General features: G+C 39.9%; 3 protein-coding genes across 4 annotated transcripts; 1 reads left to right on the forward strand and 2 right to left on the reverse strand.

Moving 5' to 3' along the window:
* Window positions 1-293: 293 nt before the first annotated feature.
* On the forward strand, window positions 294-4,490 carry LOC149922867 (SH3 domain-binding protein 5-like). Its single transcript, XM_090164048.1, has 9 exons — window positions 294-326; window positions 519-740; window positions 815-877; window positions 937-1,065; window positions 1,126-1,287; window positions 1,358-1,488; window positions 2,023-2,088; window positions 2,227-2,605; window positions 2,665-4,490. Exons 2-9 carry the CDS (start codon window positions 528-530, stop codon window positions 3,259-3,261), a joined length of 1,740 nt encoding a protein of 579 aa, XP_090020174.1. The 5' UTR covers window positions 294-326; window positions 519-527; the 3' UTR covers window positions 3,262-4,490.
* A 112-nt stretch (window positions 4,491-4,602) lies between these two features.
* LOC149922868 (uncharacterized) lies at window positions 4,603-6,324 on the reverse strand. Of its 2 annotated transcripts, none has more exons than XM_090164049.1 (4): window positions 6,219-6,324; window positions 6,004-6,149; window positions 5,855-5,942; window positions 4,603-5,779 (listed from the first exon to the last, which is right to left on the reverse strand). In XM_090164049.1, exons 2-4 carry the CDS (start codon window positions 6,127-6,129, stop codon window positions 4,821-4,823), a joined length of 1,173 nt encoding a protein of 390 aa, XP_090020175.1. In that variant the 5' UTR covers window positions 6,130-6,149; window positions 6,219-6,324; the 3' UTR covers window positions 4,603-4,820. The 2 variants fall into 2 exon arrangements, with proteins under 2 accessions (XP_090020175.1, XP_090020176.1); XM_090164050.1 differs by having other exon boundaries at window positions 6,234-6,318.
* A 14,197-nt stretch (window positions 6,325-20,521) lies between these two features.
* On the reverse strand, window positions 20,522-23,281 carry AspRS (aspartyl-tRNA synthetase). Its single transcript, XM_090164149.1, has 12 exons — window positions 23,138-23,281; window positions 22,912-23,029; window positions 22,639-22,738; window positions 22,403-22,583; window positions 22,241-22,343; window positions 21,996-22,173; window positions 21,751-21,931; window positions 21,211-21,683; window positions 21,060-21,140; window positions 20,886-20,997; window positions 20,743-20,814; window positions 20,522-20,680 (listed from the first exon to the last, which is right to left on the reverse strand). Exons 2-12 carry the CDS (start codon window positions 22,938-22,940, stop codon window positions 20,589-20,591), a joined length of 1,602 nt encoding a protein of 533 aa, XP_090020275.1. The 5' UTR covers window positions 22,941-23,029; window positions 23,138-23,281; the 3' UTR covers window positions 20,522-20,588.
* Between the last annotated feature and the right edge of the window lie 6 nt (window positions 23,282-23,287).

The following is a 23,287-nucleotide window of genomic DNA, read 5'->3' on the forward strand; positions in this document are numbered from 1 at the left end:
ACCAGCTCTGTGAATATTTCTGAAACGTATTTCTGGCAGTACAGCTACCTTTATAAAAAAAAGTTTCCTTACACAGCTCTAAAATAGCAATGATTGATGTTTTGTGTCGTTACTTTTTGTTTAATTAAGGCTCGTATTAAAAAGTTTATTAAATCAAACTCAATACAACATAATTTAAATGAAATTAATTTACAAACATTGTAAGTTTTTTGGCTCAATATGTTTTTAGAATTTAGGAATTTTTTCTACTTGAAAGGTATTATTGGTATTAAGCCTTGGCTTATCATCCAATTTTGAGTTTTCAAGGACAAAATTATTTAATACGCGTAAGCCTATAGGCACTGCATTCTATAATACTAGGCGAAACAAAACGTATTTCGAAAACCTTATTCGGTTAAAGCACTATCTAAAATTTATTTCGTTTCCAATCCATAATATTCCATATGCAACCCTTTCAAATTTGAACTTTTATATCTTTGTGCAATTTAAGTTATTGAACTATTTTTAACTTTTTTAAGCAATTCACCATGTCCAATACTTGTGATGGACAAGCAGTTATGACAACACTAAATTCAAATACTGAAGGAAAGATTGATAATTCTACAAACTTTCCTACAAACGAAAAACTCCAAAATGATTCCAAATCTAAACCCATCAGTAACGTACCTAGTTCTCGCATCCAAAAGGATTCTAAACTTGTTTCTGAGCCATCGGAGGATCAAGTTGATCCCAGAGTTCAGGTTAGAATATTTAGATTTTATCTCCAAAATTAATTTTGTCTAATGCTTTAAATATCTATTTTTGCCCAATTTAGGTGGAGCTGGAAAAATTAAACACCGCTACAGATTTAATCAACAAATTGGAAATTGAACTAGATGTAAGAGTTTGGCATTTCATTTGCAATCCTTTTTGGTATTAAATTGACTTGGGTTAAAGGATGCGCGTGCCAATTTTCGGCTGTTACTTACGGAGTCATCTCAACGAATCAATCAAATGGCAGTGAAATTAGGGAATTGTATAGAAAGAGCAAGACCGTACTATGAAGCCAGGATGAGAGCCAAAGAGGTTCTTAAATTTGTAGCCAGTTAATTGAAGTTTTTTTTAAATTGCTGACAATTGTATTAGCTTCAACAAGAAACTCAAAAAGCAGCTTTAAGATTTGAACGTGCAAGTAGTGCACATACAGCAGCCAAAGAAATGGTAAGGCTTTCTGAAGAAGGTCTATGTAAAGAGGGTCGTACATTTGACCCAGCCTGGCAAGAAATGTTGAATCACGCAACTATGAAAGTAAATTGCCCTTCTTGCACTGTAATAGTTGTCAAAAATGCTACGTAAAATCTTAATTCTATCATAATAGGTGAATGATTCTGAGCAAGAGAGGCGAAGCAGTAAAGCCGAACATCAAAAAATGTCTCAAGCTTATAATGCTGCGGAACAGTTTGTTCAACAGCTTCACATAGCTCTGAAGAAATCCATCATCAAATCTAGGTGACATATTTAACAAAATAGGCATACATAGGAGGGAGGGTACAACCAATCTCTCAACTCTATAAATAGGATGTAAAGAATTGAGTGCATCAAAATTTTCTAGAAATGGTATTTTTGGTTAAATTTGTTGAAATACATTTCACCTCTTTTTGGGATACTTCTGAAAGGGTTCAGTCATGTTTTAAGGTTTTATATTAAAAAAAACTCAAATGGTGTTGGTGCTTGCTTATCTCATTCTAAAATTTTTTAGTCTTGTGTATGTTACTCGAACCCGGTTACATTTGCTTTCTTTTAGAAAGCTCTTTATGCAGTTTTTCCATCTGTACCTGTAATAGCTCTAACTGGTGCTGCTGAGGTCTTTACCAGAATTATTAGTATGCTACCCACATTTTCAAGTTTTTTATTGGTTTTCCGCTCCCTCCTGAGTTATATTTCGTTGGTTTAATGTTGGGCTCCATCTTGTACTAACATTTTTTTTCCCTTTTTGTTTGGTTCATATATATTACGGCCCATTATTACAATTTTTGTTTGAAGTTTATCAACACGCCGAAGTCTTCTCCAACTAAACAATCTAGCCAATCAGCATCAGTTACAGCTATTGTAAGTATAATCCCAAAAACATCCCCCTCGTGTTGTTATTTTAACACTGACGCTAACATTTTGCGCTCAATTCTTTACCTAGTTAATCAATTCCAGTGAACACCGTTATTTATCATATACTCTTATATTAATTTTCAGGCCCTATTTCGAAATGAAAGCTCAGTTTAATCAACTTTTAGAGGAGCAAAAAAGAAAAGTTCAGCTTTTGGAGGAAAATGTTATGCGCGTTAAAATGGGGTACTCAGAAGCCCTTCATAATTTAGAAAGGATCAGCGATGAAATCCATTCCAGACGGAAAATGAGGGAGAAAGTGGAAGGTACTCCTTCTAAAGAGGCAAACGTGGAATTGGGAAATAAATATCACCGAGCCAAATCCGAAGACGAATCAGAGAGTTATATTACTCTTGCTACCGAAACTAGAACAGAAGGTGTGGGTGCTGAATTACCTCCGCCTCCTCGTAGCCACGGTCAATATAACGGTGCTATGACTGACCAAGAGACTACTTCAAAATGTTCCGTAAGTTGCTCCGCATTTTTTATTCTTAAATCATTTAAATGATTTTTTTTTTTATCTAGATCAAACCCAGTGATCTACCTCTTCAGAAAATATCCTTGGCAGAAATGGAAGAAATGACACCCATGACTCCTGGTTTAAGAATATTTTCACCCGGTTATCATAACCCGATTGTCTCAAATATGATGTTGAAGGACATGTCAATTGCGGTAGAAGAGTGTAAAGATTCCAAATCGGACTCTTCGCAAAGTTCTCTGAGTGTTAAAAAGGCTAATGTGGCCAAATTATACCAATTAGCCAAGAATGTAGCCGATTTGAGTGGACTGAGTTATCATTCTATCGGTGAGAATATAGCTTGTAGAGTGGTTGCTGGTGAAGCGGAAAATAGCTCTCCATTTAGGTCTACTAGTCCTGGAATGGCATCCATAGTCAGTGCCGGTAGCAATAGCGGTACTCCTTTGAGGAACCCAAATTTTGATCCTGTTAAAGTCACTCAACGAGAAGAACTATTATCGGATACAGAGAGTTTAGCAAGTACCGATACGGCTGATACTCTAGACGACCATCATATAGAGTGTTTACTACTAGATAAGGTTTTAGAACAAGATTACCAAGAAATTTTAGCTTCCACTGCGGATATCACTTCCGTCACTCCTTAAGCAAATTAAATTTAGGCTGTTATTCAATAATATACCGTGATCTCTTTGTAAATTAAGACATTAGGATGTTACATTTTGCGCAGCTAATTAGAAGAAACTTCAGAAAGTAATCAAGTTTAGACTGCTAATAAAGTGAAAGTGGCAGGCAGCATCTTATACTAGAACCAATGAAGGATAAATAATTCATTAGGGATAAATGTTGTTTGGTTAACCAAAAAGGTAAAAATTCAAATTAAATGATCAAGTTATATAAAAATTAAGGAATTAACTAAAGTTTATAACTAAAAATTTAATTTATACGAAATTAGCTTTTTATTGCTAGGAAGATATGTAATATTTGGTATGATTTGAAACAAACCTACTTATTTTAAAAATTTAAGATAGGTTTGTAATGTACAGTATTTTTATTTATTTTTAAATAAGCTGTCAAGGCAAACCAAAGCAAAATCAGGATTTTTTTGGTGAGGTCTTAACGTTTTATATATAACTTTTGTTTAAATAATATTAAAATTAATTAAAAAGAAAATTATATTGGTACCTTAAAATCTTTTTTTTTAATAATTTCAACATATGGAGTTGGGGGATTCAAATGTACATAGTGCAAAACTGCAGTGGCATTTTACCCAGCCCAAAACCTAACCAGCTAGCTGTTCAGAACTCTCAGTAAAAAGATCCTGGAAAAATCTTTGGTTGTGTCAGTGTGGTAATCCATATTTGGGCATTTGAATGTTATTGTATTTAGCATTATATCATTTATGTTAACTTTTCCTCAATTATTTGACTGGATTATATTATTCCATATATTTATAAGTACAAAATTATCCTTTGAGATACTTTGAAAAGTATACAGTAGCTAGTCAATTGTTAATTCAAATTCTGGGATATTAATTATCTTTTGCACACTGGCATAACGTATTTTGCATTGTAATTTGTTGGCAACCTTTTACATTGTGCTTTTAAATTTCTAACAAATATCCCTTAAGTATCGAACGTTATTGTGCCATTCTTATTTTGACAATTCTACCGTTAAAGAAGCCGAGATAGAGAAATTTTATTCATTGGCAGCGAAAAATTTTGAATGGTCAGTTGTTGTGTATATATAAATAAAATATGAGTTGTTATTGTAAAAAGCTTCAAATCCCATTAGTAATTGAGGTTACACTACAAGGCTTTCTGAGAGGAGTAAAAAGAAAGTATCTGAAAAGGGTAATTATCTTTAAACGTGAAAATTTATTTCATAGCTGACATTTAGTATTGAATTTTATTTATTTTGCCCTTTTTAATACTTGGCAGTGGCTCTAAATAAACTGAAAAGACAAATTATCTTCAAAGCAAACTGCATTTGTTTATGAAAAATATTTTTATTTATTCACGCCAATCTATAAAGCTAAAAAACTCGTTCCAAAACTGAGATTCGAAGGAAAAAATCAATGAATAAATAGCAAAAATGGCAGGACTAAAAGAAATAGGAGACAATTCAAATATCACTCAAGATGTAAAATAACTGCGCCTAAAATGTATAAGAAAATTTAAGTGCTATAACAATGCTTCAAATTTTCTTAGAGGTAACATTGAGGTTTTAAGTATGTTGGAGAATCTGGTAAAATGTGGGCCTTGTCACTTGTAGAGTAGTAAGTATCGTTGCCAAACTGGTTGATTTTGCCTTCGCTTTGGAGTTTTCCGATGTATGTAAAAGTACATCCAGTGACAATCAAACAAACAAGTACGGCCAATAAAGCTACGATGGAGACAGATAAATGGAAGGCGAGGGAATTTCTAGCTTTATGATATGTTTTCTCCACCCAGGCATTTACCGCTGTGTTGAGAACTTCTTTGGTAAGCAACAAGTTAGAAATTTGCTCTTTAACGCTGTCCAAATACGCCATTGTTAAATCAGCTGAAAAACCTTTTCGTTCCAACTCCATACTTCGATGGGTGTTACTGTGGGACAGAATTTTCTCTGTTACTGTATTAGAGACTACTGAAATTTGTGGATCTTGTTCGTGAAGTTCTTTCCAATGACCATGAGCATGAGGGACAAAACTAAAAGCCATGTCCATCAGTGTTTGACTGCTAGTTTTCATTTCCAAGAATTCAGTCTTGTTCAAAGGTATGTCTGTTTTTACAAATATGGTTCCCAGAGCTAGTTCCCCAAATCTTTGGAACATTCCTTTGACAAAGAGAGCATACGAGGCACTTGGTAGGGGCAGATTTTGAAGGTGTTCCATTAATTCCTGATGTTTAAAAGATTTCCTCAACAGCAATTTGTTCAAATCAGTGAAGATATGAACAATGTCTATGGGGTTTGAGTTAATGGTAATAGTTTTCCTTATACGTTGTAGTTTAGCTTGTATCGTATCAAGTAAACCAGCATTATTTTCACTTATTTGAACCCAATGAGTAGCCACCCCATGTTTCCTAACATTCTCAACTACGTTGTTAGTCATCTTCCACGTAACCATAATTTCCTCTTTGGTTGGTTGAGGGGTATCAGAAAGAAGCCAATCCACAGTTGATACTGTTAGAAATAGAACTTAGTTCTTAAAAATATCCCTAATTACTTAGATTTGGTCAACTATTAATTAAAACATACCCATTTCATGGCCCAAGGAGAAAGATATTTTTCCCACATGCTCGTGTATATGGAAAACATCTATGGTTTCATCAGCGATACTTTGGTCCTATAGAAACAATGATTTTGAAAAATAAGTATATACAAAACCCCTGTGATTTTTTTTATACCTTAACGGTGCGAGAAACTAGTATTCCAGCAAGTACTGCTGTCCATATAATTAAGAATCCTAGGGCTAATGATATGAAAGCTAAAGGTTTGTGAGGGAAGTTCTTTAGCTCTTGAACCATTGTCATTTAGGGACTGGTTACCGACGCTGAAGTTAAAATAAAAATAATTTTTTTATAAAGGACCGTTTACATTGATATCTTTATGTTCTATGTACCCGTCAGGTTCTTACCAAATGTTTGATAAATTATTGACCAAATTAAAATATTAAAACTTATTTTAGCGTCCTTTGTTAACGACCATGATTACTCATGCGATTAGACTATCCTATTATTAAATCCAAGAAACGATGATGATAATTCAGGGTTGCCAGTACCAAAAAACATATTCCTTGCCAGTACAATATATTTAGCGTTTTCCATCTTACCAGGAAACTATATAGGTATACACTAAGTGTAACGGTCACGCCAACGGGTGGATACGTGGGGACATCAGATTGTTGTATTTATATAGTAATTCGTGTTGAAGCTACCATTGACCTTAGGAAAGTACTTCTTAGTTACCTTTCCCTTCTCACTCTCATCCCACGACTCCTGCCACCTTTGAGTCGTCACCTCATTGAGCCACCTTTTAATCACCAACTTAGTTGGCTTCATCTCCTTCTCCTCGGGAAGATCGGTTGCTGACTTTGCAAGAAAGTCAGCCCTTTCATTCCCTGCACATCCAGTGTGCGACTTTATCCAAGTAAAGTTGACTTGAGTCTCCATCCGTTTTAACACCTTACGGATATCATGGCATAAACCATGATTATTTTTATGATTGCTTATTGCGTTAATATCAAAAAGACAATCTGTAAAAACCGTTGCACCATCACCAGGACGTTGACCATGCGTCCTTAACCAGCAAATACCCTCATGTATTGCTAAGAGCTCAAGAGAAAACGCATCCACCTTACCATTAATGCGAGTGACCTCGTTGTACACTTCCACACCATCTCTGTACACAGCAAATGCCACTCCGGCACCCCGACCGGACAACGAACCGTCAGTAAACACCTCTATCCCATTGCCATTGGGTAGTTGCTCTGTGATGTTTATACTGCTTCTGACCGCTGGGTGGTCCTCCCATGGGTCGCCTGGGTAGAGGTAGTTACCACCACGTAACTCCTCCCCACAGTGCTTACTGTCTTCTCTAAAAGAAAAGGATCTGAACACAGCAGCTTCCTGACTCACCACCAGGTCCAACGGTTGAATACCAGCAAGGATCCGCAGCGCATCGCTCGAGACAGTCCGGTAAGCACAAGTAATACGAAGGGCCGCAATTCTCTGAATTGAGCTCAACTTCCTCACCATCACACTATTTTGCGTGCTCTTCCACCAAGCACCGCAAGCGTAAGCCACTACTCTCACAATAGACCCATTGTAGATAGTCCTTAACGCTTTATGGTCAAGGCCCCACTCAACCTTTGCAAAACAAGCAATGCTTTGCACCAGCTTCATCACCCGGACACTTACTTCCTCGAGATGAGGAAGAAAGGAAAGCTTGCTGTCGATGGTGACACCGACAACTTTCAACTTGTCAACATTTGCAATGTTGACGGCTCCCATCTTATAGATTGGGAGCCTTTTCATTATGGATTTTGCGGCGAAGGTGATAGCCGCCGACTTTTTAATGGAAAAACTCAGCTTATAGACTTGGCTCCACTTAGTCAATTTATCCACGATCACCTTACTCGTGGTTTCGAGAGCACGCCTGGACGTGCCCCAAAATAATGACTGCAAGTCATCCGCGAAGGCTTGGATTAGAGAATCCTCTGGATACTCAATCCTCAGTGCGCTATCCATAACCACATTGAATAGCAGAGGTCCACTGCATGAACCCTGAGGGCAGCCGTGGGTCAGTACTCTCCGTACACAGGTACTACCTGCCCTCACCACTGCAACTCTATCCTTCAGATAGTTAACATATGTCTCATATATATTCTTCGGACACTTAAAGTTCCTTAAAACGTGTAGGATTCCTGGAATCCACACATTGTCAAAAGCACCCTCGATATCTAAAGATATCAGACTGGTGTGACAATTATTTGCTTTGTTATCCCTGATTTGGTTCACCATATTGGTTAGACAGTGAGTCGTGGATCGACTATGTCTAAACCCAAATTGCTTATCGCTAAGCAATTTGTTGCTGTGAAGAAAGTAATACAACCTTCTTGACAACAGCTTATCAAGCACCTTCCCTACCACCGGAAGAAGCGAGATTGGCCTGTAGGCCTTTGCGTCCTGCCTGTCTCTGCCTTCTTTATAAAGAAAAACTAACTTAGCAACCTTCCAAAGCTTTGGGAAGTATCCCATACTAAGGCAAGTGTTGAAAAGCCTGACAAACAACGCTGGGCAAGCTAAGAAAAATATCTTGAAAAGCTCGATGGTGATACCATCCTCACCAGGAGCCTTGCCCTTCTTAAAAGAGTTGATAGTCTCCGAGACCTCATCACTCGTAAATGGCTCATCATTCTGACTCATGAAGTCTTCGTGCAATGACTCCCTTATTGTCGTATGAACTTCCTCATCATCATCCAAGGAGTCCTCTTTAAAAAGAGTATCCATCAGAGTAGACCACGTCTCCTCAATACCTGAGGTCAAAGAACCATTCGGTTTCTTGATGCAATTTAATGCATTCTTACACTTGACCTTCTTTGTGGCCAACTTATAGGGTAGGGAGAAAGGATCCTCCCTTGAAACCCTTGTGCAGAAATCCTGCCAGGACTTAAGCTTTGAGTCTGCTATAAGTGCTTTATAGCTTTTTGACTCACGACGGTACTCGACCTTAAGCGCCTCCCGGGCTGCATGGTCCCTGGTTCTTTGGAACCTCCTCCTGAGCGTTCGTAACTCCTTCCTCTTCTCACTGAGTTCGCTCGTCCACCAGGGAGTGGACTTGTGCCCCTTATTCTTACGCAACTTTGAACATTCTTTCGAACGCTCAATAATGAGATTATTAATCTCCACCACGCATGCCTCGACCTCAACCTCATTGTTGAGTGGAGACTCCATCAACCTCTCCAAGTCAGGCACGATAATATCTTGTAACCTTTCAAGATCAATATCCTTGACACGAATTGCATTCGAATCATTCTCCAGGACAAGATCACCAATTTCAAAGAAAATGTATTTGTGATCACTGCATGTTTCCTCGTTGCTGACACGCCAATCAATTACTCTACTCGCAATTGCCATACTGGATACCGTAAGATCCACCCAACTCTTACCATTAACGGTCCAGAACGTCGGGCCACTACCCGGATCGTTCTCGACATTCAAATAAAACGAGTTGAACAAGTCGATTAACAATTTATCGTGATGCTTTGATCCCCATAGCGCGTGATGGGCGTTAAAGTCACCACACAAGATAACCTTTTTTCCACTCTGTACTTCCAATTGATTCGCAATCTTATCGATATGGAATTCAATGTCATCATTTGGTGGTATGTAAATGGAGAACAGGCATAAGCTTAGATTCCCCAAAATCACATCCACCACAAACATGTGAGAGTCTTCGTAGAGCACGATCACTTGTGCCTGAGGGTTGAAGACAGCTATAGCTGCCTTTGGATTGTCATGGGAACAGACGATCCTTGTTCCCATGGGTAGACCTATTACCCGACCGTTAATTGCATATGGTCCCTGTAGTAAGGCAATGTCTATAGAGCCTTCCTGGCAAGACTGTCTAAGCGCAGAGGTTGCAGTTTTGCCCTTGCCTAAGTTGACCTGCAGACAACTTAGCTTCCTACTCACCTCCATAGTTGGTTCTACTCTTTAGAAACTCCAACTCCTTCTTATACACAGGACACTGGCCATCCAGGGCTGAATACGTGGGGACAGGGGTGGGGACACCCATGGCGGAAGTATTCCGACCACCTGTTGGGGGATTGGTAGTCGTCCTCAAACGGCCATCGTCAAACTCTGCCTCCCAGAGTCTTGGGATTACAGGAGTACGCTACTACTCCCGGCAAGGTTTTCGTATTGAATTTTAACAACTTATAAAAGGAAAATTCTCGTAATGTTAATTTTTTACACATACTAAAAACAAAAGTGACATAAGACCCAAAAGTGTGTCAACTCTACCTTTGCGCCCGTTTAATTATTTACTGAGAGCTAGTCTCACTATAGACTACATAACCTACTAGTTGGAATAGTACTAGCCCCTTTATATTTAGTCTATGGTCTGGCGCGATTTTCTCTCTTCGATTTTCTCGCCCGTAGACATACGTTCTAAAACGCCTCACTCGGCGGCGCTGAAGTGGAGGAAATTTCAAATTTTGATGACGTCTTTTAAACCCCCTCTTCCACTCCCTCATTTTACTTCGCAACAAGCTCTCATTAAACATTATACGGTTCTGACACACTTTTGGGTCTTATGTCGCTTTTGCTAAAAATGATGCACGCGAAGCACCTTTTTAGTTTGTGTTAACACAAAAGTTTACCTAGGCAATACCAGGTGGCGTATTCAAACCATAGAAATCTTATAACATAGAATGATTCCGTATAAATACAAAATGGGCCAATTGCATTTTCGGAGGTTTCGTCATTATCAGCCAATCACGATTCAAAGAGTGACTACGGCAACGACTCGTTGCCATCTAGTTTGAGTTACTGAAAATAATAATTCGATTTTAGATTACGTCACCTTAAGAACCCCCATTTGATTGGCCCACGTACGTGAGCGCGTGCAGGAGGCCGTGATCGAGTTTAATAGATTTTTCTCTTATATGCAAACGTTTTGGATAACTATTGCGTTGTTTGTTGTTATGGCTCCTCGATGTTTCATTTCCACGGTAATGTGTCGTTGTACAGGTAAAAGTTTGGGTTTCCTTAAGCCTCGAGGCAATTTGAAATGTTAATCAACGGCGGGCTTTCAAATTGATGATTTGGTAAAAGTTACTTCAGGAAGTTCAGTGAGCCTAGTGGAACAACAACTCAGGACTATAATTACTGCAATATCCGGTTTTTTTTTAAATAGTTTATTTAACATTGTAAATATTGGTCTTCGTTGAGTACTATCTCTTATGTTGTTTAACAGTGGAATGTTGAATTTAATCAGAGTGCGAGACATTTATCTTGGCTAAGCTTCTCAGAGAAAAAGCATATTATTAAATAGAAGGTAAAGTTTTGAAAAATTAGACAATTATCAGTATGATTGTTGCTGTTTAATTCAATGACTGTCGTCAATTCGTCATAAGTGTCATTCTTTAGTGTAATGTATTTTTAGTGGGATATAATTACTCTTTCATAATGTTTTTGTTTATCTAAGTTTCTACAAACAAAATAATAAATATAATTATACTTACTTTAAATGTGAAATAACCTTTAAATACAAAGGTTAATACTAAGGACCTTCAGTCACTGCTTCTCCCAAAACTGCCATTGGCATTGCCTGATATTTTAAAAGTTGGGCCTATGTCAGGCCTAGGCTTAAATATTTTCAAAGCGAACCTAAACGAAATCTTATTTATCTTCCTCACAATGGTATTTAAATATTCCTTATAATAAGTAAATATGAAAACAAAACTAAAAGTTCAAAAAATCTTAACACTTATTAAATAAAAATCCAAAAACGATGAAGTGGTTCATGTGAAAAATTCCAGCAAAAACCTATGGGAATTCTGCGAGCTTGGATCGGATGGATCCTGTAAAAATCGCCATGGTATGGCGGTAGCGGCTTGCCGTAGTCAATGAATGGCCGCTGATTGACTGAAGCTTAAGCAAAGACTATATAATCATTAGTCGTTGCTACAAAATGACTTGGCGTCAGGTTCTCCCGTAGACTGGAGCATTCTAGGTAGGAGTATAAGATTTCTATGATTCAAACGCTCACCCCGCAGAAGGAGATTCTCGTTTTTTGAGGAGGGCGGGATGACATACCGCATTTAAGAAGGGGTAAACAGAGAATTTGGGTCTATCGTTAGAGGAATGGGTAGCTGATAATTTCGGTTCATGTATTTCTGGTAGCACACTATGATTTCCACCTCAAGTGTCACCCATGTTAGCTACGCCACTGAAGGGAGTAGAACTGCTTTAAAGAGCTTTTAAACTATTATACTATCAAGTTCAAGTTCAAGTTCAAGTTCAAGTTTATTGAATTTTTCTATTTAAATACAAATGTGATGTAGGGCTAAGTCATTGTTTGACTTGTAAATACTCTTTACACAGGACTGCGTTACTCTTCAATCCGACCTCGACAGCATCGGTAAGTGGAGTGTGCAGTGGCTGCTACCGCTAAACTCTGCAAAGTGCTCAGTTCTCTCTCTTCGCAGAGTTGGTCAGCCAGTTAACTCAGCTAAATATGTCCGTCAAGGCGCTGACCTGCGCACAGTCTCCTCTCAAAAATATCTCGGAGTGATCTTAACAGACACCCTGGAGTGGTCCACCCACATCAACCTTGGGCCTTGGGTTTCATCCGCCGACACTTGTCCCGCTGCTCCTTAGCAACGAAGTCGTTAAGAGTTAACACCTTCGTCCTTCCGATACTGAAGTACTGTTCGGCCGTCTGGTCCCCATCAACTGCAAGTGGCGTTCACGCGGTTGACAATATCCAGCGGCGTGCCCTTCGCTTCGCGACAAGCGTTGGATTCGCGTGAAGTACGTCGATTTTTAGTTTAACCAAAAGTTACATAATTACCAAAAGTGTGTCAAAATAATTTGGCGGGAGATGAAATATCGGTTCTTAAAACATCTTTTATTCTTGTTGTGTTTTGTATTTAAAGGGCCACTTCGGCATTGAAATTTTACTAGATCCCGCGCAAATTCTGAGAAAATCTTAAAGGGATCAGCAACCTGTATTGCAGAAATTTGTGAAAAGTTGGGTATAGTGAGAATAGAGTAATGGCAGTGCTACGTCACACAACGTCACCCATGCTTTTTCCTGTTCATAAAAAATTCGCGCCCACAATGGCGGCCATGGCCAAAGCTACGTAGAAGGAATGATTAGAATAATTTAAGGACCTCTAAATTCAAAACTGCAACGTAGGTTTCGAGAGATAATAACGAATCTGGAGCAAAGGGAAAACACTAATTACGTCCGTACGGGAACCCAAAACGTAAATGTTAAAAATTATGTTTAAAACTTTTCAGTGACACTCCTTACAAGGGAGTAATTTTTTTAATATTTGTGGCCTCGTCGGTTACCGAAACCAGATAGCCGTAGGTCAGATAAAAAAGCGTACAGGGAGCCAGATAAATCAAATTGTTTATCGGAAATATATCTGATGTGAGAAATAGTAATCAGTTTGCCCAGATAAATCAAATTGTTTGCGGAAATATATCTGATATGAGAAATAGTAATCAGTTTGCCCAGTACCGTAAATAGACATTGGCGGGGTTGGCCCTCGCTAAGGGCACGCGAGGGTAAGGAGCGCCGTTTGGGGTTCAAAAAGCTTAAACCAAAAGTGTGACAATCCCTGTATTTTCGTATGCTAAAGGTTTAATGAATGCCACTGTGAACCAGTGGCGTAGCTACGGGGGAGCAGATCCCGCAATGCAGGCGGGCACACGGGTCTAGGGGGCCCATTCAAAATTATGACCAAAATCTGAAGCTACGTCACTACTGAGAAGTGGGACTATTGCTATGGACGGATTGTCGTTAAGTGTTGTTGTTTGTGTGTTAGTGTTTTTGTGTGTTTGTTGTGGAAAAGCGACGACACGGTAGATGGAGCTGCGAAAAATAATTTATTAATATAATTTATATTGCTGGCCTGGCCGGGGCTCGAACACAGACAGCCGCTCGCCGCGTAATCTCTAAATAACCCCACGGCAGGGCCGTCTTTAGATGATTGGGGGCCCCAGGGCAAAGTGATAAGCGGGGCCCCTAATAATTCCAGACAATTTCTTAACCTCCAATGCGAAGCTCATCGTTGCCCTAATTTACAAATATTGGTTCAAATAAAAAATATCACGAAAAGACATGTTTTAGATAGTTAAATAATTTTAATAATTTGCCTTACAAAAGTTGAAAATGGGGCCCTCCAGAATCTTGGGGCCCTAGGGCAGTGCCCTATTTGCCCAATGGGAAAGACGGCACTGCCCCACGGCCTACCAACCTAGCCACACCGTCTTCAATAAACATTCGCTTGAAATTTTACGGTTGAACAGTTTTTTTCTTCCATTGGGGGCGGGACGAAATTTTGCGTTTACTCGAAAGCGGGACAAGTAGATTGTTAACTAGTAGTGCCCGTAAAGGCAGGAGAGCGCGCCGCTGACGGTGCAGTCTGCGGATCGGACTGAGGATTTGCGGACAGCCATATTCCGTTCTCTTTTCGTATCACATAGGCTTTTTCGCCCGTCAATTTTCTCCCTCGCCCCTGAATCGCGAAGCCCCGCTGACGGTGCGGTCTGCGGGTCGGACTTGGGATTTGCGAACAACCATATTCCGTTCTCTTTTCGTATCACATAGGGCTTTTCACCCGTCGATTTTCTCCCTCGCCCCTGAATCGCGAGGCCCCGCTGACGGTGCGGTCTGCGGGTCGGACTGGGGATAATAAGTGTGGCACTTTCTTATCGAAACCGTGTATGGTCAGAAGTAATAAATAAGTGTGGCACTTTCTTATCGAAACCGTGTATGGTCAGAAGTAATAAATAAGTGTGGCACTTTCTTATCGAAACCGTGTATGGTCAGAAGTAATAAATAAGTGTGGCACTTTCTATAGCGGTACAAGTACATTGTTAACTAGTAGTGTCCGTAAAGGCAGGAGAGATAGATCCGTTAGACATTGAAGCTGAGAGCATATCGGCTGCCCCATGGCAAAACATTATAACCACCAAATTTTTTATTTCCAACAGATTTATGTGGTTTTGGAACTAAAAATTTCAGTGCCAAAAACAAATAAATAATTTTTTTACTCCACTTAAGAAATAAAAAGAAAATAAATTCACCATTAAAACACACCTATAAAATGTGTAAAATAACCTAAAATATATTTGAAAAATATTGAGGAGCAAGTTTGAAAACTACAAAAAGTCGTTTTTCTAAAATTGAACTTTTTTAGATGTCTGGTTTTGGAACTCAGGTAACGAAAGGGGCTCCAAAGTTCGGTTTCCAAATGTGTGTAAAGGCAGTAAAGTGCGAAATTTACGGTTGACTTTGCCCTCCTCTGCCAAGGCCGAGTGAGGGGTTGGGGGAATGAAAAGCATGCTCAATTTTATTCTTTTTGCCACCGAACTTTGGAGCCCCTTTAAACTATACAGTCTTTAAGAAATAAACTCTTTAAAATATACTATCTTTAAGAAATAAACTCTTTAAACTATACTATCTTTAAAGGGGCTCCAAAGTTCAGTGGCAAAAAAAAAGAAAATTGAGCATGCTTTTCCTTCCCCCCAACCCCTCACTCGGCCTTGGCAGAGGCGGGCAGAGTCAACCGTAAATTTTGCACTTTACTGACTTTACACACATTTTGCCACCGAACTTTGGAGCCCCTTTAAGAAATAAACTCTTTAAACTATACTATCTTTAAGAAATAAACTCTTTAAACTATACTATCTTTAAGAAATAAACTCTTTAAACTATACTATCTTTAAGAAATAAACTCTTTAAACTATACTATCTTTAAGAAATAAACTCTTTAAACTATACTATCTTTAAGAAATAAACTCTTTAAACTATACTATCTTTAAGAAATAAACTCTTTAAACTCTACTATCTTTAAGAATTAAACTCTTTAAACTATACTATCTTTAAGAAATAAACTCTTTAAACTATACTATCTTTAAAGGGGCTCCAAAGTTCGGTGGCAAAAAAAAGAAAATTGAGCATGCTTTTCCTTCCCCCAACCCCTCACTCGGCCTTGGCAGAGGCGGGCAGAGTCAACCGTAAATTTTGCACTTTACTGACTTTACACACATTTAAGAAATAAACTCTTTAAACTATACTATCGTAAAGAAATAGCTTAAGATAGTATAGTTTAAAGAGTGTATTTCCCTTACAATACTATAGTTTAAAGAGTGTATTTCCCTTACAATACTATAGTTTAAAGAGTGTATTTCCCTTACAATACTATAGTTTAAAGAGTGTATTTCCCTTACAATACTATAGTTTAAAGAGTGTATTTCCCTTACAATACTATAGTTTAAAGAGTGTATTTCCCTTACAATACTATAGTTTAAAGAGTGTATTTCCCTTACAATACTATAGTTTGAAGAATTTATATTTTTTAAGATACTATGGTATAGTTTATTTCTATCATAATATTATTTTATTCATCATAATGGTTTATTTACCTAAATGGGACGTTAGGTGGCTTTATGGTAACTGAAATGGCTTAATTCAAATTGTAAATACTTGTATGCTAACATTGGAACAACAACGTTCTGATCACATTAGCAGTCCTCCTTCAGTCCCTCATCTTGGTGGTAGACAGCCAGTTTTTAGCTCCCAAATACGGGATAATACCTCTGTAGTAACGGATGCACTTGTTTCTTTCCTCGCAGATCTAGCCACCATTTTTAAAGATCCCCGCCGTAACCGCCAACGTGCAATTCATATTCTCCAATCAGCTAAGACGTGTTTTGTTAACCTCTCCCAGATCGATGGTGATGCCTTAGCGCCGCTACAGGACGTTCCAAATCTCTCCGAGTCTCTTTGGTCAGATGAGATGAGCGGAATGGACGCTTCCAATAACGATTACTCCCACTGATTATAGTATTATTCAGTGGAACGTTAGCGAGGTTCGTGCCCATCTGGGTTCACTCACGCAGCTTATTCAGAGTCACAATCCGTTAATTGTCGGTCTTCAAGAAACTTTTTTATCAGATGCTTTCTCGTTCAACCTCCGATTTGGTCGATACTCAGTGTATCGGAGTGATCGCGCTGTCCGTTAGGGGGGCGGTGTCTCTCTGCTGGTTCTTTCATTCATTCCCCAGTTCCGTGTTATTTGGCCAGCCTGCAGCACTCTGGGGGTAGTGGCAGTCTCCTGCTTTATCAATAATAGTTGGACCGTGGTGGCAAGCGTTTATGATCCTCACGATTCTGCCCCCAGATCGAGCTGACTTTGATTTGCTTAAACCATGTATGGGCACTTCTTGTTTTATACTGGGTGATTTTAATGCTCACCATCAATTGTGGGAAGCTCAGCAGCGGATGCCCAGGGTGTCTTGATTACTGAGTGGTTTGAACACTTCGACAGTTTAGCTCTGCTTAACGATGGCACCCCAACCCACAAGGGTAATATGGTACAGAATGACTCCACTATTGATTTGACTTTCGTCAGTGCGGATCTGGCACCCACCTGCCTGTCTGCCATTGGTCTACACTTGCGAACAATGGCAGCGACCACATACATTCGTTGCTCGCTCATCGTGACCTCAATGGTAGACTCCCCCCCCGCAGTGGAATTATGCAAACGCCGATTGGACTCGGTACCGGGCGCTGCTTAACGGTGCTTTTGACGGTTGGACTCCGGCGGAGTCTATTGAAGATACGGTGGAGCTCTTTACTTCTCAGGTTCTTTCTGCTGCTCAAGCTGCCATACGTAGTTGGGGTGCTAGCAGTCCTGAAGCCCCGGTATGTATTAAACTACGGTACGGGGGTATACAAATAGAGATAACGAATGTCCTGAAGATCGCTCATCCTCTCCACCATGGTGGACCAGGTCCTGCTCTGTGGCCTTGAAAGCTGCCGCAGCGGCTCGTCGTCGAGCCTCTCGTACTCGTAGGCCTGATGATATTAGTTCCGCTCATAAGTTAACAGCCAGGGCCAAACTTCTAGTACGTCGTTCCCGAACCGCTTCCTGGCGGCGTTTCAGTTCGTCCCTGTCTGGTTCGGTTCCTGTCACTTCTATATGGAGTAAAGTGCGGTGGTTTGAAGCGGTACCCTGTTTCTCCCATTCCGCCGTTGGGCACCTCTGATGGTCCAGTGTCTTCGGCGGTGGAAGCCGCAGAAGTACTTGCTACTCATTTCTCGGCGGCGGCCATGGCAGGGGCCAGCTTCAGTGTTCCCAATCGGTGAACTTTCCTTGAGCCCTTTCGGTTCCGTTTACGATGGGGAGCTTCACAATGGACTCGCTAGGACGAAAAACACTGCGCCGGGAGCCGACAGGATTTTTGTCTTATTACTAAGGAATCTTCCACTTAACGTACTCACCATTTTGCTCGATATCTACAATGATTGCTGGTCAGCTGGTTTTATGCTTCCCTCTTGAAATCTGGTATTATCCTTGCTTTCCTTAAGCCGGGAAAAGTCCTGATGACCCATCTTCATACCGTCCCATTAGCCTTCTGTCGGTTTTTAGGGAGCTTTTTAAGCGACTCATTCATCGCCACCTGGACCAGTGGCTGGAGTCCTCGGGGAAGCGATCACCTTATCAGAGTGGCTTTCGTCACGCACGTCGTAGTATCGACAATGTTGCCTTGTTGAGTGGTGTTGCTCAGCATGCACGTCTAACCAAGTATTCCTGCGTCGCAGTTTTCTTGGACATTAAGGACGCTTTCGGTTATGCCAATCATAATTTTCTCCTCCGCAAGTTGACAATGTTGGGCCTTGATGCTGGGGTGTTCAGCTTCTTCCGATCATATCTCACAGGGCGCTCTGCCAATGTGCGTATCCGAACATAATTATCTGCTTCATTCCCACTGCTGCGAGGGGTTCCGCAGGGTACGGTTCTCTCCGTTGCCTCCCGGTATCCAATTGGCTATGTTTGCGGATGACATTGCACAATTTTTTACTGGTCTCTCTTTCGGACTTCTAAATACCCATATGCAAGATGCGCTCAATGCGACATCTACCTATTTCACGCGTCGGGGTCTTCCACATTCCCCGGCTAAATGCATTTCACTACGTTTTACACGTAAACGTGACTCAGCAGCCTTTTTCACGCTCAGCTACCCCTTTCTCGTACGGCCCGCTATCTAGGTGTTGTATTCGACAGCCGCCTCACTTGGAGGCCCCATATTGTGCAGTTACGTACGCGTTGTTTACGCCTCCTCAGTCTGCTACGATCCATGACAGGCTCGAGGTGGGGTATTTCGAGCAAATATCTTAGCCTCTTGTACTTTGGACTTATCCGTTCCCGAATTGACTATTCAGAGGTGGTTTATCGCTCTGCTTCAACTACAACGCTTGCTCTTCTAAATACTCTTCAAAATGCTTGTCTTCGCGTTATAGTTTTAGGTGCTCCTCGATCCACTGTTATTGGAGCGTTGGAGGTGGTGTCGTTTGTGCCGCCCCTCTCCATTCATCGTGATTTATTGGTCCTGCGCTATGGCGTCCATTGCCATACTAGTCCTCTCACCCATTTCCTTGCGGAATGGATGTCTCCTGACAACGTCACGTCGGCTTTTTTCCGTGGTACCCTGGCTCATCTGAGCATCGTCCATAAGGCCAGGGACCTTTATCGGTCACTCTTGCGCCAGCCTTCGGCTTCGTTTGTGGCGCCGTGGCTCAGTACCCAGTTTGCGTTTGATATCGATTTGGGGCCTTAAGGCCCCAAATCCGCCGGTTTGCCCGTCGAGTTGGATGCTGCATTTACGAATCGGTTAACCCTGCTTGCTCATGAGTCATGTGTTATCTATACCGATGGGTTCCACCTGCCGAATGCTTACTTTTCTGGTCTAGCATTCTGTTGCCAATCTCGATGTCACTTGTTCCTTCCATACTTCTGCGATGCTATCTATTAGTCGTGTGGAGCTCACTGCTATCGTCCAAGCTATTCTCTGGCTTCTTGATAATCAAATCTTTGAGGCAGTGATCTGCTTCGAATCCCCCACTCCACCCTTGCGCTTCTTAGTCGTTCCGACCAAACTGACACATTATTGTATCCACTGTTGGGTCGTCTTCGTGACTATCCTCTGGTTCGTTATTCTTTTCTCTGGGTGCCGGCGCATGTCGGAATTTAAGGTAACGAACTAGCGGACCGCGCTGCTCGAGCTGCGGCGGGGTCGGCTGCTGCCCCGTATGTTTTTGCTCCAGTCAATCATTGTAGGAGGATCCTTCGTAATAGCCTACTTTCCTCCTGGCAGCTTCACTGGGATTCACTCTCAGTGGTCTGTTTCCTTTACTCGGTTCATACTTCTCCGTGTTATTTGGCGTCTTCATCTTCGCCGTCCCATGGAACGGCCATTGTTCCTGGCACTACCCGATCGTTTCCCCACCTCGGCAGTATTATATCGTTTTAAACGATCACCCTTCCCTCTGTGTGACTTGCGCCGTTTTTGGTGACCTAGCCCATTGTGTCTTTGTCTGTCCCCACTTCAGTAATATCCGCCCGACAAACATTCTCCTACAATGCCCTCCCATCCCGACTGCTTCTTCCACTCTTGCGCGTGCCCACGGTACTCCTGTTCAAGATTAGTTAGCGATCTTTAGTGCTTTCTCCCTAAATGTACTGTCTGTCCTGATCTGGACGTACTACGGCTCCCGGGCATCCAAGGGTCCCCTACGACCTGATGCCACAACTGTAACATCACAAACTAAGTGAAATAAATCTTTAAGTTGGTCACAAGTTCACACTAAAATTAGCTAATAGGAATGTTAAGTAAGTTATTAATAGAATCCAATTCAGTTTATTTATACCAATTTACATAGAAAAATTGGTAACATTTTAAAATTAAGGTGTAAGTCGTTTAGGGTCCCTTGGGAACATGGAAGTCTTTCTAATATTGTCAAGGCCTAGATATAACATAGTGACTCTCTCTAAGCCTATTGGAAAAGGTGAAATTAAATCAAATAAATTAAATTTCTCTGGGAAACAAATAACTTACCAATTCCACCCCCAGCATGTGGTGGAGCACCATAGCGAAATGAATCAATGTAAGACTTGATACTGTCTAAATCTAACCAACAGTTTATCACACATAAGATACGTGTAGGTTTAACCGTAATTGGTGGTCATAATTTCACTTACTTATCGCATGCTTGGTTGCTCTTACAGTTAGGAAATCAGGGTCATGAATTCGTTGAGCCCCTGATAATATCTCTTCCCCTCTCATAAACATGTCGTAAGAATTTGAGTACATCTGCAACGTAATTAAAATATATAATATATAATTGTTAGTTTAACAGATTTTTAAGTTTATACTTCATTATGCGGATCTGGCATTGTATAGAATGGTCTCACAGCTAATGGATACTTGTCCAAAATGTAGAAATCAGTATCATACTGGATAATTCATTACGGTTTATAATTAATTTAAGATTATAATTCAGATACCATAATAATGACAATTTACTTTGGCTTTGACTAGTCTTCCGAGAAATTTTTCATTGGGTGTACTTAAATCATCTTCATCACTAATATCAACGCCAGCAGATCTTAACATGGCAACTGCTTCTGGAAATTCCAGCCTCAAACTTGGTTCCAGAAACTTAAAAGGCTCAGCGGGAAACTGAGTGTTAACTGCTGAAATTTCAGCAGCATACTTTGTTTGAAGGCCTTTAAACATTTCCACAAACATTTGACCAATAACGTCAACTACTTCGTGGTAGTGAAAATTAAACGCCATTTCCAAATCTAAGCCCACAAATTCGCAAAGATGCCGGTGAGTGTTGGAATCCTCTGCTCTGAACACAGCACCTATGGTAAATACCCGACCAAAATCTGCAGCAATGGCAATTTGCTTATATAGCTGTGGTGACTGGGCTAAATAGGCATTTCCTTTGAAATACGTAACTTCAAAGACATTGGCCCCTCCTTCACTGGCAGCTTTGAAATATGAAGGAAATGGTTAGCTTATAGTTGCTATTTTAATCATTAGTTTGTAATGCAATACCAGGTATAATTTTGGGTGTATGAATTTCAACAAATCCTTTTTTAGTAAGGGACTCTCGGAATAGTTGGCAAACACCTCCTTGTAGACGAAATATGGCTTGATTTGCAGGGGTTCTCAAGTCTAAGACTCTATTGTCAAGTCTCGTGTCTTGATTTACATGTATTTTAAGTCCTTCCACTTGCTAAGTAAGGTTTATTTAGTAAGCATCAAAAAATATTTTCTTTAGGTTGACGTTCAAAATGTACCTCCTCAATTTCAGGCCTCGAAGCATCCTCAATTTGCAAGGGCAACCTAGCCTCCGAACTGCTGACAACAAAAAACTGCTCAATATGAAGCTCCACATCATGTTGACTACAGCTTTCAATTTTAATAGGAGATGATCTTAAAATTCCTTGAACATCCACAATTGATTCTTTGGTAACGCTTTAAGCCATTTGTATATGAAAAAATTAATTAATTAAAATGTTTTTTTCTTAGCTTCAATACATACGCAGATATAAATTTGAGCATGAATTTGCTGACAGATTCTGAAACTGATAGAAGACATTGAACAGTGTATTGTTGTTGTCTCAGCACGAAAAAACATTGTTTTCCTGAAAACCAAGTGGGGTAAATGAGTATTTCTAACATTTTTATTTTTATTTTCTGCTACCTTTCGCTCTACTGGTGTGTAACCTCCCACGTACCCAAATATTTTGATTTTCAAGTTTATTAGTTAAATCTTTCACATTTTCCAAGATTTTATTAGGTTTATCTTGACTTTGCATCATGGGTAAATTTCCATATCTCCCTTTGGAACAATCTTCTGCCTCATCCTCAGTTTCAAGTTTTGCCTAAAAATGATATGCTCATGACCTTAAATTTTGCAATCTGGATGATTAAATTTACATTTTGGCTTTTTTTCTCAGCTTTTTTGGCTGCCTTTTCCGCTTCTTTAGCTTGCTTTTTCAAACCTTTTTTGGATACAACCTTCCCATCTTCCTCAAGACTAATAAAAGGTATTTTTAGTTCTTTTTACAAAGTGTTTAGCAAATGCAGCTTTTTAGCTATCATTTACAGTCTACAGATTGCAATATCCATTTTCATTACCCTCATTATTAACTTTTTTTCTAACTAATACAATAATTTATTTATTTAGTTAATCATAATGTTCATAATTACCTTTCAGCAACTTCTTCTTTTTTCGCCATGGGTACACTTAAGTGTTTTGGATCTTCCTAAGAATCCTAACCTGTCCTAACAAAGTCAATTACAGACGTTCGTTTGGTCCGAATGCTACCTAGCGGGAAGATGAAAAAATTTTATTCAAAACCGGAGAATAGGGTAAATTTGCCTTATTAGACTGATTAAGCACGCGCTGTAGCTTAATTGTGCACAAACTGTTTACCGTTCAAGTTTATCCTACTTATTTTCTACAGCGGGTTTAACATGTCTAGTACTTCTAACCCCCCCTACATAAACTATTACCGTATTACGTCATTGCTGTTTCCAATTTACAAAAAGAATTTATATATGTTCGGCGGGGGAATTTTAAATG

The sequence above is a fragment of the Leiobunum rupestre genome, chromosome 11 (assembly GCF_980474605.1).
Source record: "Leiobunum rupestre chromosome 11, qqLeiRupe1.1.hap1, whole genome shotgun sequence".
NCBI lineage: Eukaryota > Metazoa > Arthropoda > Arachnida > Opiliones > Sclerosomatidae > Leiobunum > Leiobunum rupestre.

Excerpts from the sequence above, each read along its gene's own strand:
- LOC149922867 (XM_090164048.1), top strand. The coding sequence starts at position 528 with ATGTCCAATACTTGTGATGGACAAGCAGTTATGACAACACTAAATTCA. Across the intron at positions 1,288-1,357 it reads TGAATCACGCAACTATGAAA|GTGAATGATTCTGAGCAAGA; the intron begins GTAAATTGCCCT and ends CTATCATAATAG. Across the intron at positions 2,606-2,664 it reads AGACTACTTCAAAATGTTCC|ATCAAACCCAGTGATCTACC; the intron begins GTAAGTTGCTCC and ends TTTTTTATCTAG.
- AspRS (XM_090164149.1), bottom strand. The coding sequence starts at position 22,940 with ATGGCGAAAAAAGAAGAAGTTGCTGAAAG. Across the intron at positions 21,684-21,750 it reads TACACCCAAAATTATACCTG|CTGCCAGTGAAGGAGGGGCC; the intron begins GTATTGCATTAC and ends CATATTTCAAAG. Across the intron at positions 21,141-21,210 it reads GAAGACTAGTCAAAGCCAAA|TATGATACTGATTTCTACAT; the intron begins GTAAATTGTCAT and ends TGAATTATCCAG.
- LOC149922868 (XM_090164049.1), bottom strand. The coding sequence starts at position 6,129 with ATGACAATGGTTCAAGAGCTAAAGAACTTCCCTCACAAACCTTTAGCT. Across the intron at positions 5,943-6,003 it reads TAGTTTCTCGCACCGTTAAG|GACCAAAGTATCGCTGATGA; the intron begins GTATAAAAAAAA and ends TTGTTTCTATAG. Across the intron at positions 5,780-5,854 it reads CTCCTTGGGCCATGAAATGG|TATCAACTGTGGATTGGCTT; the intron begins GTATGTTTTAAT and ends TATTTCTAACAG.